Genomic DNA, 13,522 nt, shown 5'->3' on the forward strand with positions numbered 1-13,522 from the left:
CTGAAATATAGGTGGACACGTCGACATTTCACCAAAGGTTTACGGATTTAAGATGTGCTGACAACGTGGTATCGTTCTAAACCCTATAATACATTGTCGTTGATCTTTGCTTAACGTTTAAGAGCGGCCCCTTACAGTAGTAAATTATGTCAGCCATATTGTAACTGACTATAACAAGGCAAGTTAACATGCACAACTGAATGGTGAGTAGGAAAATGATCGGTTTACTCTTGCATTACATAGTAAGTTCACGCAAGTAAAATAAATGTGTAAATTGAACAGTGTGTCGCAGCTTTATTAACAGAAAACCGTATTTAGCTCATTTTTGTCTCATTGGAAGGGAACGTTAAAACTTTTCTTTAAAATTTTAAGATTGTATAAAGCCAAATGAGTCTGACTGAACCCATCAATTACCCTCCGACAGAGTTGTGTACATTTTATCGTCCGCTAACATCAAAATTATTGATCATATTTCAAACGACTCCATTTTTCTGTCCCCTTTAAATATTGCCCGATGAAATTAAATTTTCAAACAGAGTGGAAATTGAATATACTGTCCTCCTCCTTTATTAGGCAGTTATTTTAACAAAGGCCTTTAAAAACGTCAATAGATATTACGGAGATATGGAAATTTTAAATAGGGCCTACCTTAGTAAATAACTCCATGCCGTATCTGGATAGTAGTAGTAGTAAAACAGGGGGGCGGAAGCCCTGCGATTAGGCTGCGATTTGAGGGGAAAATACCAGATCACATAAAACCACACCTGAGAGAGGATTGTAATAATAAATTTGAATTGCTGAGCCGTTTTACTAAAGTATTAATTTACACGATTTGTAGTCTTTTAATTCCTTTATTAGATATGTATGTTCCTATGCAGTAAAAATCATGGCAGTGGATGGATTGAAAAATCAATGAGAATCGATTTGTAATACTTTTAGTAAAAAACTTACCAACTTTAGAGGAAATACGTCAATTTTCCACATGACCCTGACAACTTTCAATTTCTGTTTAAGATTTTCCTCTGGCGAGTTATTTTATTATTACAATTTCATTTTAAAAAAGTTCCCAACACATTCATTTTAAAAGATTAACTAAATACTAGTTTGCTGTTGACGTTGTGTGACCACTACCTATTAGAGCGGGTGCTTGTCAATTCGCCTTGACTTTTCTATCTATCTAGTGCCGTGATTTTATCTGTATAATTTTATGACTTTTCGACTTAAAATATCTCTTAAAACAGCTGCCGAAACAATGCAGTAATCAAATAGCGCTTGGTAGCATTGCGCTCTGAATCACTCTAATGCGTTACGATTACGTTAATGACGTTAAAAATTCGTCCGAGAAATGGTTATGACGCATTACTTACTTTAAGGAGCCGCCCATATCTTTCATCCATAATTTTCTATTTCAAAAGTGAGCTTTTGTTATAGCTCACTATTTCAAACCATTAGAACTGGCTATATCTAGCGACGTAATTTTAACGAGTGAAACGGTCCCCCAATATCAATTTTGTAGAAAAACGAGACAAAAACATTCGAATCTGTCATTTTACAGGTGCATTTTCGAAGAACAGTCAAAATAATTAAATTTTTCATCTCACCACTATTTTCCTTGTATAAACTTGCATACGTTGATCGCATTATTGGCGAAAAAGTTTGACTAACCGTTTTATGAGTCAGGACGTAACTCTTTAATAGCTTGCAATATAAATCTTTTGGTCTTATCAAAACTACTTAATAACATAAATACTGACCTCCTCGTTCAGATTGCTGACAAGCAATACTGTTGCCAAATTTAAGCCTGGTGCTGTTAACCCTCGCAGACCGGTAGCTGTTTGACCGAGAGTGGCGAACCCTCCCAATCCAGGCAAAGCAGCCGCTACTCCTCCCGCATAACCAGGTGCCAAGGGGGATCCCACTCCATGCACAAATGGCCCATTTAATACCCCTGGGGCTCCCGCTAAAATTGAATCTAAACCAAATACTTAAACAATCGTCATGTCAAAAACTCAAATTGAGGGTAAATACCTGCTAAACGTTCCCTGGCCAATCTGGGTTGAGCTGCCAAGAGCAGAATATCAGCCCCTAGACCACCGGCTAACCCTCCGGTAAGGGCCAGTTGATTGTCTGTGCCATCCCCACTGGGTAGACTGGGGTTTGTGTAGTCCCTGGACTTGTCGTTGTTGTATTTGACATTGAGGGAGGACATTTTCGAGTAGTCGATACGCAAAGTACAACAACTGTTGTACACGTTTTGTCCATCGAGGGCTTGTTTGGCTGTCTGAGCAGATTCTTTGTCTGGGTATTGGATAAGTGCTTGGAACGAATCTGTTTTGGATTCTGGTTTATTAACTATCCCATTTCGACAGGAAAAAACAACTTACTGTTCTTTGTGAAGGTGACTATTTTAAGAACTCGGCCATACCGGTGGAATATCTGAGGGGGAAAAAGAAGGCAAACGTTTAAAGTAGAACTCGTGGAATAGAATTACCACAACTTACCAAATATAAAATATCCAAACTAATGGGGTAAATCATATGTTCCACGATAACCCTGAGTACCGTGTTTGGTCCACCCTGTATGTCTTGCCCGTTAATCACTGGGTTCGTAGGGGTGCCCGTCGGTGTTACGGAATTAGTTGTGAGAGCATGAACTTGTGCCGCTTGTAAAGCTGCCTGTGCTGATGCGTTCTGAAACAAATTTAGTAATTTTATTTTTTTAGTTACATAAAAAGTTGCTAAACTGAATTATCTTTTGTTAGTGGAAATGATCGACAACAAAGGAATGGCTTGGCATTGTTTCCCTTCGAAACTCGTCTCCCTCGCGGTCTAATATTCGAATGTTCCTTTCATGCACGCAACTCGTAAAAATCTTTTTTTATTAAACGGTAAGAATGAAAAAAGTTTGCTAATTGAATTCGCAGGCCATCAAAGTTTAACGTTTATCGTCGGAGAAGTCGTTTTACATTTTTGAATATTACGTTTGCAAAAAACAACAGCAACAGCACAAAACCTCATCAGTGGGGCTAATTGTGCGGGATTTTCATAACGAGAACTTTTCCTACATTCAGTTTCAGCTTTTTCTTCGGTCCCCCTTTCGCTTACCTAATCTTTTTATATCGGGGGTTTCCTAATCTTGTTATTTTTTATTACCTTGTTAAGTCGAAAGTTTTAACGGTAATTTGCCATGGACAAATTTACCATTCCTGTTTAGTGCTAAACGTAATTCTTATCTCTACGTAGTTAATAAATAATAAATGACAGAAATACAATATACAGGGTGTTAATTAAATATATAAAAGCTTCAAAGTGCGAATCTTTAAAGAATTTTAAGTAAAAAAATTGGTGTAAACATGAGTCTGTAATTACTAAGTTGTTGAAATACACGGTATTCAAATTAAAATATTTATTTCGTTTTTTGCAACATCCTGTATGATACTATTTATAAAAACTATATTTGACATTATACAACATGTTTACAGTGGTCAAAAGTGGACCATTTTCATTCGAACTCCCTGTTGTGTTCGTGACTCAGGATGCAGGAATACGGAAATTTTACTCCTACTTTTGTAAGGCACGTCTTGAAGTATCGGGATAAGAAGCTAAACGCCTCTTAAGGGCCAATAGATCAAAGTCCGCGTAACATTATTTGGAATAAGATATTGCTCGTGACAAGCGCCAATGCTCTATAATTTATTTTTCTGTTAAAGATGTCTAAGGTTTGGTTTTTTGGTGATATGGCCCAAATTCTTGATGTTCTAGTAAGCTTAAAGTAGCGAAGACAAGATCTTCTTAACGTGACTTGGTTAATAGATATTTACTGGTAGGTTGCTGTTCCCAGCGCACGGAAACTGACGTTCCGGTAAAGTTACCCAAACTTCGATAATTCTGTCCTTAATCATTTTGCCAGTTTAGGTATTAAATCTAGGCTACATCTCTATATAGGGTGTTAAAAAACTGAATGCAATTTCTTATATGATTATTTTGTGTAGAGTTCAGAAGTGCTTTAAACATTTTCAGTCAGAGTTCATCTAAGAAATTTATGTTTGTGTAAATAATCCCGAGTCCTTAAAAATTCAGATATTCCAACTCACCTATAGTCAAATTCATCTCCTACAACCGATTAAAAGTTTGCAGCACTATTTGGAAATCTTTTGTTGGGAAGTTTGCTAGGATTATGGCAACTTCTGCATTAATTCTATTAAATCAAACACGCAGAAAATCACCAAACTCCTCGAAAACTCGAACCGACCCTAGTAAAGCTCAACAAACAGATATTCATACTACAGAAGGTCCGCCAAAAATTGGTTTTAAAGATCAGCTTGTTTACGTGGAGAGGGCCGGTGCCCTCGTAACTGTCCCGAAGGGACATCGCGTCCCGTTTTGATTGCACGTGATTCGAAGAGCAATAACTTCAGAAAGGGAAAACCTTTCTTCCGAAAATGAGGGCGAAATTAATCGTTGTTCGCAGGCGAGGATAGCGGATGGCCGTTTTCCTAGAAATATGGACACTTATCTGGCTGTGATGAATTCAAGGGTAAAATAGGTGTGAGGAAAAGTTTCGCTTAATGCTCTGCAATTATCATCATTCGAACGTATTGTTTTATGAAAATCCGCATATTTAAAACATTCCTTGTGGTTTTCTTACATTCTCGATATGCAATACGTAGAGCAAGCAACAAATTGGGCCAATCACAGAATTACATTGAAAGTGACTAGTTTACATTTTTAAGTCGTTATTCCATATACGTACATATACACCCTCAAATGATTTTTATGAAATAGGGCAACCTGTATTTTCATTATGTACTAGAAACCTCTGTTAGACTTGTGTAGAAATTAACTTCGAGTTACGACGCTTTATAAAAATTAAAAAGAAAAGAAATTATTCTAGATACCTACAGTGCAAAATGAAGTGTGAAATAAGGTGGTCTTGGACGATATTCTGTATATAATGTTGTTTAAGGTAGTTCAGGTTCAAATCCATCTCACGTTAACTGAGAAATGATTTATGGGACACCATGTATTGCAAAAAACAGATAGGATTATAAGTGGATTGTAGGTGGTATGTGAATTCTCTAATGTACTTATACAAGTTATATAACCTTCAAAATGTAATTAGTGTGCGTCTCTTGAAAATCGGTGCTTTTAGAATAGTGAAAACCAGTCTCCTAGGTAATGTTCATGTGCATCTATAGGGAAATACTGCCCAACCAGCTAACGCAAGACGAAGTGAGTAAATATGTTATGAGACCGCCGCCCCTGCTTAAGCATCTCGATTTTATAATCACCTAAAAGCAGTTTCAAATCCCCAAATTCGAGCGGTAACGAGAACATCGCTGGATTAGGAGGGCATCAAAAAAGCGCTTTGATGAGTTTATTACTCATTAGCGAAGGACATCAACAATGCACAAAAGAAACTTTTGTTGCTTAATTATGTCTAATTTCTACGGAGATAAAGTTTTGTTTCGTGGATTTTTTTTCGGCATGAAATAACAAGATTAACTACAAGAAGGAGATGAAAAACACATTTGGGTTACTAACAAGCCGTTTAATCTGAAGTCGAAACTGAACCGTTTTCTTTTCTGTTTACTTCCCTTCCATTAGATATTGTCGTTTTAGATTTAAACGTACCTTCCCAAACTGTGGCAGGCTCATTACTTATCAGACTGACAGTACAAACCGAGCTCGGGGGGAATTGGGGATTAAACTAATGAGCTTCAGAAACCCCCAAATGCCTTAAATTGATTCGAGGTGGCACGCCGTTAGATAACTCCTTATTTTGCTGCTTTAATAGGAATACAGGTCCTGTGGTTTACGATTGGCGTTATTGTGTTCGAAGTCGAGTTAGAAATTTTGAAAAGTGAAATCTGTTGGCTATTTTGAAAGTCATATCGACATTATCGAGGACATAATTTCGTTTGCGAATAAGGTAAATGATGATTGATCGAGACGGGGCCCTCGCGAAAACTTTCGTCGAGCCCCATTATATCAGGTGAATCCGCTTTGTTCGTCGAACAATGCCCTGGGTTAATGGAAGATCGTTTTCTAGCGGCAGCACCAACAAAGATATTATGATCTTGTTCCCTTATGGACCCGACCGCGGAGTGTTTTTAGTGTGGAGTAGTTAATAACTTTGCATATCATCGTTTAACTAGGAGAGACTCTAAATTATGGCAGAAACACTACGTGCGAATAAAGGACTTACAGAGACACCAATGCGGACACATGTCAGAAACCAGTCCAATCCAGCCATCATCCATTCCCTTGGCATGTAATGATGGGTCCATGTTTAAAGAGTTTGCCCCCAGAGCTTGGAGGGATATTGTTTATGGTTTGCAAACTATTATTGTAAAATTGATAGAATATTAAAGGAATAGATAGTTGCGAAACCATGTAACAAGAGATGAAAACAAAACGTAGATCTTTCGAAGCGCAAAAGGAGCAATGGCGTAACTTGTCTATGAAGGTAGTAGTGCATCTAATTTTAAAAATCATACTTGACCTTACTACCTTGTATTGAATTTGAACATGAGCTGGCCGGCCCTGTCATTATATAATTGCCTCACTTTAATTGCAAGGCTTACAAAAAACTGTTGAACCCCACTAAATATAAGAAAATCTATGGCGTAGTTAGTCATTTAACGCAGTTAAGGTTTTTTAAATCTAGTCTCTTGACATTTAAAACTATCTTGATTTAAGCGGTATTGAATCTGGGTTCGATGCGCCACTGTACTCTCAAAACGGACCTGTTTAAGTTTTATGTGATAGACGAATTTTGGTTTGTATGTACGTACCTGTCCTCTGCACCTTATGTACCTGTCCCATTCTAATTTGTCATTCGTTTACGTTATTCACTGTCCTTGCTATCCTATGAAAACGGGGAAAATTTAAAGTAAACAAAATTTAAGTTAAAAATAAAATATCTCTGCATTTATTTCACAAAATTTTATTAATAATTTCCTACGACAGATAACGCCTAATCAAAACAATAATAAAAAAATCAATATAAATTTTCAGATAATATTATTTCATATTACTGTCACATTAACTGTTTAAAATGTCCTCAAAATATGTTCTTGTCGAATACACTTCGACGACACACAGACTTCACGGCACGCTCAATATCTTGTGGATTTTCTCGCATGGATTGACAAGCTTGTATTTTCATTATCAATTCCTTTCTGGAGTTGACAGATTGCGAACACTTTAGCTTTTAAATCAGCTCAGACGTAGAAATCGAAAGGTGTTAGGTCTGGGCTGCCCGGAGGGTAACTTATAAAGTTTTTCCTGAGAAGAATGTGCAATGTTTTGCAGTTACTTTATACAAATCTCAAAAGATATTGTATTGTTTTTGAAATGCGTTTTAACGTCACATCAAGTTGAAAATACTGTCGTCAGAAATGATTAGTGGCACCATTTCAAATCTCCAATAACTTTCTAATTTTCTTGAGTAATCCACTTAATTTTCGTATGCTAATCAATCTCATTTCTGTCACTTTAACCGTGGCATTTACAGTGCGAACGAGATGATGACACGTCTATCTACCAAACTTCTAATGGCATAGTTTATACGAAATCGAAATTGCATGAGCAAGTTAGCTCCAACGCTATCCCCCATCTTGCAGGAATATGTCTGCGGTAAACTTCTGCAATATATCTCGAATGTGCACCGTGTTTAACGAAGTTGGCAAATCACACCGTAAACAACCTGATATAAATATTGGTTAAGGTGCGTCTCTACATGTACATCAGATTAAGCTGCTTCCCTTAACAAGTTATAAATTTATGGAAGTTTATTTTCAATTACTGGTTTCAACGCTCTGGATGCTTCTTCCGTGGAATGAAGTCAGGAACCCCAGATAAATACTGCGCACACACGATTGGTGGCTTCGGGAGTTCCTTAACAACAAAGTTTACTTTCCTGTAATCGGCCCTGAATAGTGGGTGTTAGTTACAACTTTGAACGAACGTGGCCTGCCTCAAATTTGGTAATTGCCAGTGAAATTCACTGACAAACTTCCACCCTAAGGTGGCCGATTCGTGATATATCGCCGCACCAAGTGAGACTAATTGATCTTATACTGCTAACAGGGTTCAGTTTTGGACTTGCCAACAACTATTGCTTTAATTCACAGTGTTAATTGCCAATAAGAGCAAATCTCTCTGTGCATGAAGGGTAAAGGTAATTTCTCGGTACAGGCTGATACTGAATCTTGGATTAGTGCGTCAAAGCCTTTTGCGTCCGCTCTCATGCCGCTTTTCGCTTAGATTATGGAGATTTTACTCTCTAGTTTACCTGAGGTAAGCTCCTGCCATATAAGGTACGTTAAGTCGAGTTAAGCATGACAGAAATGTTAGTTAGAATGGTGTTTTTGCTCTAATAACTGAGATTTATCAAATATTAATTGAAAGGCTTTAAAGTTTATAAGCAGAGATGAAAATGTCAAAATTGTGAGTCATTCGAGTCGAGGGGGGAGAAAGGAGTCCAAGACACTACAATATACACAATCACAATATACAGTATAGTTCAGCAAACCTTACTTATATGTGAGGCGTTATTCCCAAATAAAATAAAAGAAAAAATTGATTTTAATTGTGAAGCTTAAGAGTAAGATTATGGACAATAATTAGTAGGTTAATGGACAACAAAGAAAAACACAATATCAGAAAATAATACGAAACAACGCATATTCTTGACAAAATGGTGACGACGCCTGCCTTAATGCGACGATTTAATACTTTAATGTTTCAATCTTTCAAAGCTATAGTTCTCGAACAATTACGGCTATGAAAATAATAAAACAATAACAATTAAATAGGGGTTCTTAATGTTAAATATTTAACAAGCGGCCTCCTTCGACCTCATTGTTTCCCCGTCTGAATGACGTATTCGTTCGATGACAGCCATCCAGAATATAATTCGCTCACCTTAAAACGTATTATTTATTAAATGGGCCCGGTGGCGGTTCGACGGGCCCGCTCGATTGTGTTTCTCCCGATTTAATTGCCTGAAAATTGGAGAAAGGGGAGAAACTGCCGTAAGTTATCGTCGTTTATTTTTAGAGGGAGACGAGGAGGAGGTTTGCTTCGCAAACAAAGCAATAAATTAAAAATTTATACTTGTGCTTACGTTTATCAGGAGCTGGGTCACCTATTGGAAAAGTGCAGCTTTATGGTTTTAATCGGGGACAGGTCTTACTGTTGTTTATTAATGCCATTTTCATTTTATGCTTTAAAATCCCGTTCCGCTGGGGTGCGCAAAAGTTTACATCGACTATTACAAAATTTAATTCGAAAGTTTAACGTCGCCATAAACTCTAATAATCCTAACAAGGTTTAAAAGAAATTTAGGCGGAAATTTTGGACCACTTTGTTAACATAATCTTCTATACCCCTAGGGGACCAGATGGAAGAATTCCGGGGAAACCTGGAAAAGAAGGGGTAATTTACACTTTTGAAAAGTGCTGAAACTTTGTTTCAAAGTAAGTTTAATTCCAAATCTCCAGTTTTTTCCTTACCCCAATCAAAGGCAGATATCGAGATAAATCATAAAGTAAATTCTGGAAAAAACAACACCGAAAATCAGAAATCAAGCAGTCCTTCTCTAATGTTTACGGTAACCATTAACTAGAATTTACTGCTAAAAGGGGACCATTTTAGATTCCATAGACTAGGAATATTGACAAGATAAATAATGTGAATACGTAAAGCGTGGGAAAAATCGCACTAATGGATGATAAATGGCTGCGTGTCACATTTTATGAATTGCCATTTTTTGGCGTGTAGCTTTTTTGTATGTTGACGATAATGAATAGCCTTTTTATGAGGTATAATAATTGCAGGGGAGCATATTTTATGTACTTACATTGTAAGTGCATGTTTTTAGTTTCACACTGTATTAAATAAAAAAAAGAGGTAGAACAGGCATTAGTTTTGGCTCCTTAACATTCTTCAACTACTACTAGATTAAGATATATTATTTATCTACTCGCGAGCGTGAAAGTTTACTTTACGCCCGCATGAGTGCAGAAAGTTAAAGTTTTCTGCATTAGTGTTATATTAACTCCTCAACTATTTTAGCTATGCAGTATAGACAATATAGTTTGTTATATTAACCATACTTGCAAAAATTATTATATTTTTGTGCTATACTGAAGTTTCGTTTGCCGAGATAATCGTGTTACAATTTTGACATAACCACCTATTAAACGTTCAGATTGGCCACTAGAAGTAAATAGAAAATGGGTTTAAAAGAAAACTAGGTGAAAGGTGCTTTTTGAGATAAAATTTTTTATTCAAGATGAGTTTTATGTAATTAGTGAGCTTTTTCGTCAATTATTAAACAATAGTGCTTTCATAGAAAACCATCAATTCGAAGACTATTGTATATTATCTTTAAATAATTATAGTCTTATTTTGTAATTTGTAGAAATATTAGTCAAATTTTCGATTTGACTACACCGAGGATAGTAAAAGACAAGCGTCAAATGTAACACCTGGGTTTGCATTTTAACGGACGGCCAGGTGGATGACATTTCAGGAGCATTATGTACACTAATTCCAGATCCAAAAACGAATATTATTTAATCAATTATAAAGAAAAACATTTAAAAAGATAAAACTCGTTTTCGTGCTTCCTGAGTTACAATCAATCTTTTAGTAAACAGTGTATCGGTTATTTGAACACAAATCGTTCAAAAGTAGCGGTGTCTCTTGAAGCGCCCTAAGTGAATTACCAATTTGCCCCAAAGTTTGGAAATTTGTCGTAAACGGCCAGAATTTCAATAAGAGGTATCTCCTACTTAAGATTCCGGTCACGGTTTGCGGGGTTGCTCTCGTAGCAAAAGACGCAAAGCGGCCTTGAATAAAATTTATGAATGAATTTTAAACTATGCTGGAGCACCTATTGCTATTTTCCAGAAAACGCACTTAGTTTATAAAGCAAATAAATTCTTTAAAATTGATTCATTTGCTGTCGTCAAGATGTAAAGCTATACTTGAGAAGGCGGTAGAAGTCATCTTGGGGCTATAAAACATACCCGCAATTCAAACAAAGTCTCAGCCTTTTCCATACTTTATTGAGCTATCGCCTTTTTCACTTTTATGGGAAACTGTAACAGAATACTTAGTTACTCGTAAAATTTAAATGACCTTCTAAAAACCGCAACAATAAAACCTTGTCTGTTTGGACATCTTTGTCGGATTTATAAATGTTTTTTGGAGGATTACCATACTTTTGAGATGTACGACGCACCATTTTTTTTCTAAGTTTCAGAACATGAAACGACCTAATTAACTGGGACTAAAAAACATAGGCTTTGGAATGAAAACCTAAACCCCCTTCTCGCAACGGCTGCTAATGAAAAATTATTTTTAATATTCTATTTACCTTTTGCCCCAGAATTTTAATTATTTTAATAATCTTCCCTGAACACGTCACGCTCTTCGCAAAGATCCGGGATTAGCGGGGCGATTATACAAAGGGATTTCAGAAACCCCTAACGAGACACTAGGAATTGAGGGGGAAGACGAAATGGTAGCACGATTCTACGCCTAACAGATTTGACAATGAGCCTAAAATTACCTTTTGAATAAAATATACGTTTTTCAGGCAATTTGAGACTCTCATTTTAATATATGCAAAGGATTTGGTGGCTGAGTTAGCAACAGGTTGAAGTGACCTAAAAATGTACCAGACTATATTTAGGGGGTTATCATTCTTGAAGAGTAACTTTACAGCAAATTGTTTATTTGATATCTTGTCAGGGTAATTATAATAACCAACCAGGAGTTAATAAATAAACTATTTAAAATGTGGTTTACTGAAATTCATAAAAGGTGTATGAAAATCTCAAAAGGTGTCACTAAACTATCTGTTCTCTCCCCAATCTTCTTTTAGTACAATTTGAAGTTTAAGATGTGTTTACGTTTTTTATTTACAGTTCAAATCGTTCTTTTATATATTTAGTTCAAATTTGGAGACTACTTAGATTATGCCCATTTTAGTGAATATGATAATTCCTTGTGTGTACAAAATGAATGAAGAAATCGCAAGTTTTGCCTCATACTAATTATTTTTGTTGTTTTCTTTTCGGTTTGTAGAGATAAAGACAGTCCTGCCTGAGGACAATAAATAAGATTTGCACAAAACAATTTTTAAGTTCAATTGTATCATCCTCAAGTTTAAGGTAGAAACAATAAAAGAACACTAACCGTTGGGGTACCTGTTAGACCTGTGTAAAGTATAATAAAGTAAAGAAGCTTTGAGACTTTGAGGTCCAATCAATTTTAAGGGGAAAACTTTAACAAGCATCAACTTGAAAACGTATACCTACGTCATTGGAGACTACTATCCGGTAGAGAACTTATTTAGAAAAACTTCTAATAGGAGGTTTCGATGCCACTACCAAAGTTATGGAAATTTGATCTCCTCTAACAATATTAATGCAATTATAAGACCTGGAGGCACAAAGTTTGCCCCAGTCAGTCAATCAATAATATACGCCATAATTAATATGCCAATAATATCGTCGAAACTTCAAAACATCGTATTAACATAATATATATATGATGATGGCCCCGCACAGGTCTAATGGAAAATTGAAATAACCTCTGGCGAGGGTTCGAAGACCAAACATTTTAACGAACTTTCCCCTTGGAAATAGAACACGCATAATGTTCAATTAATTATTGGAACAACATTATTACAATTGTTTCGGTTTGGGCGAGCTCATTATTGGTGGCGCGGATCAGACAATAGTTAATGGGTATTGGCCGAAATCCCACATGGAAAATTCGGTGGGGTCGTGTCCGAAAGGATATAATAATTATTGTGTATCGCACACGATAATGAGCTCGTTGAGATGGGTGATTTATTCGGCAACACTATGAGAGGAGTTAGCTGGGTAATATAGAACAATTTGCTGATAAATTCGTTGCAACTCCGATTTTAATCTTATGCGAAAATGTAGCCCCTCGGTAAACCTTTACCTATTCGAATAATGAAAAATGGCTATCTATAATAACTATTTAAAGTCTCGTTTGCATATAGAATTTCAACTTAGTATCCCAAAAATTGTTGGGGCTGTAACGTAAAAAAGACTATTGAAATTGAACCTTAACACCCTGTATATCTTAAACCTTTTAGAAATAGGAATCCAGTTTGCTCAGATTTCTTGATGCGCCGACCATCAATGGTTAGCGCTTTGGCCTCCCTTTTTTGCGACACCCTGTATATTAGCGTTTCATCAAAGCAAAATTAATTCAAGCCTGTGTTTAACGTGCCAATCTGAAATCACCCGTCTGATCGAAGACAGTTATTTTCCATTGTAATTAATTCCCGTTTGCACTAAGCAACGCATTAACCCAACTGGAAGGGACCATTTAATTATTATACCGGCGATGAATTAATTTTGTCGAATAAAGGGAATTATTTATTAGCGATATTTCGACACCCCGATAATACGATAATTTTCCCTTGCCCCCTAATCCTTTCAACAGGGTTCACTGACGGGATAATT

The 13,522-nt window shown here is 36.3% G+C and overlaps 1 protein-coding gene across 6 annotated transcripts in view; it reads right to left on the reverse strand.

The window, feature by feature from the left end:
• Nucleotides 1-13,522, reverse strand: part of heph (polypyrimidine tract-binding protein 1 heph) — a 212,843-nt gene that overhangs the window by 10,776 nt on the left and 188,545 nt on the right. For 5 of the 6 annotated variants that reach the window (XM_066391845.1, XM_066391844.1, XM_066391849.1 and 2 more), the window contains 4 exons: nt 2,502-2,690; nt 2,385-2,436; nt 2,029-2,328; nt 1,755-1,984 (listed from right to left, as the gene is read on the reverse strand). In XM_066391845.1, coding sequence (XP_066247942.1) covers nt 1,755-1,984; nt 2,029-2,328; nt 2,385-2,436; nt 2,502-2,690 — 771 coding nt within the window. The remainder of the gene's footprint in view (nt 1-1,754; nt 1,985-2,028; nt 2,329-2,384; nt 2,437-2,501; nt 2,691-13,522) is intronic. The other variant, XM_066391846.1, reaches the window with a different exon arrangement.

This window comes from Euwallacea similis, chromosome 7 (genome assembly GCF_039881205.1).
Source record: "Euwallacea similis isolate ESF13 chromosome 7, ESF131.1, whole genome shotgun sequence".
NCBI classification, from domain to species: domain Eukaryota; kingdom Metazoa; phylum Arthropoda; class Insecta; order Coleoptera; family Curculionidae; genus Euwallacea; species Euwallacea similis.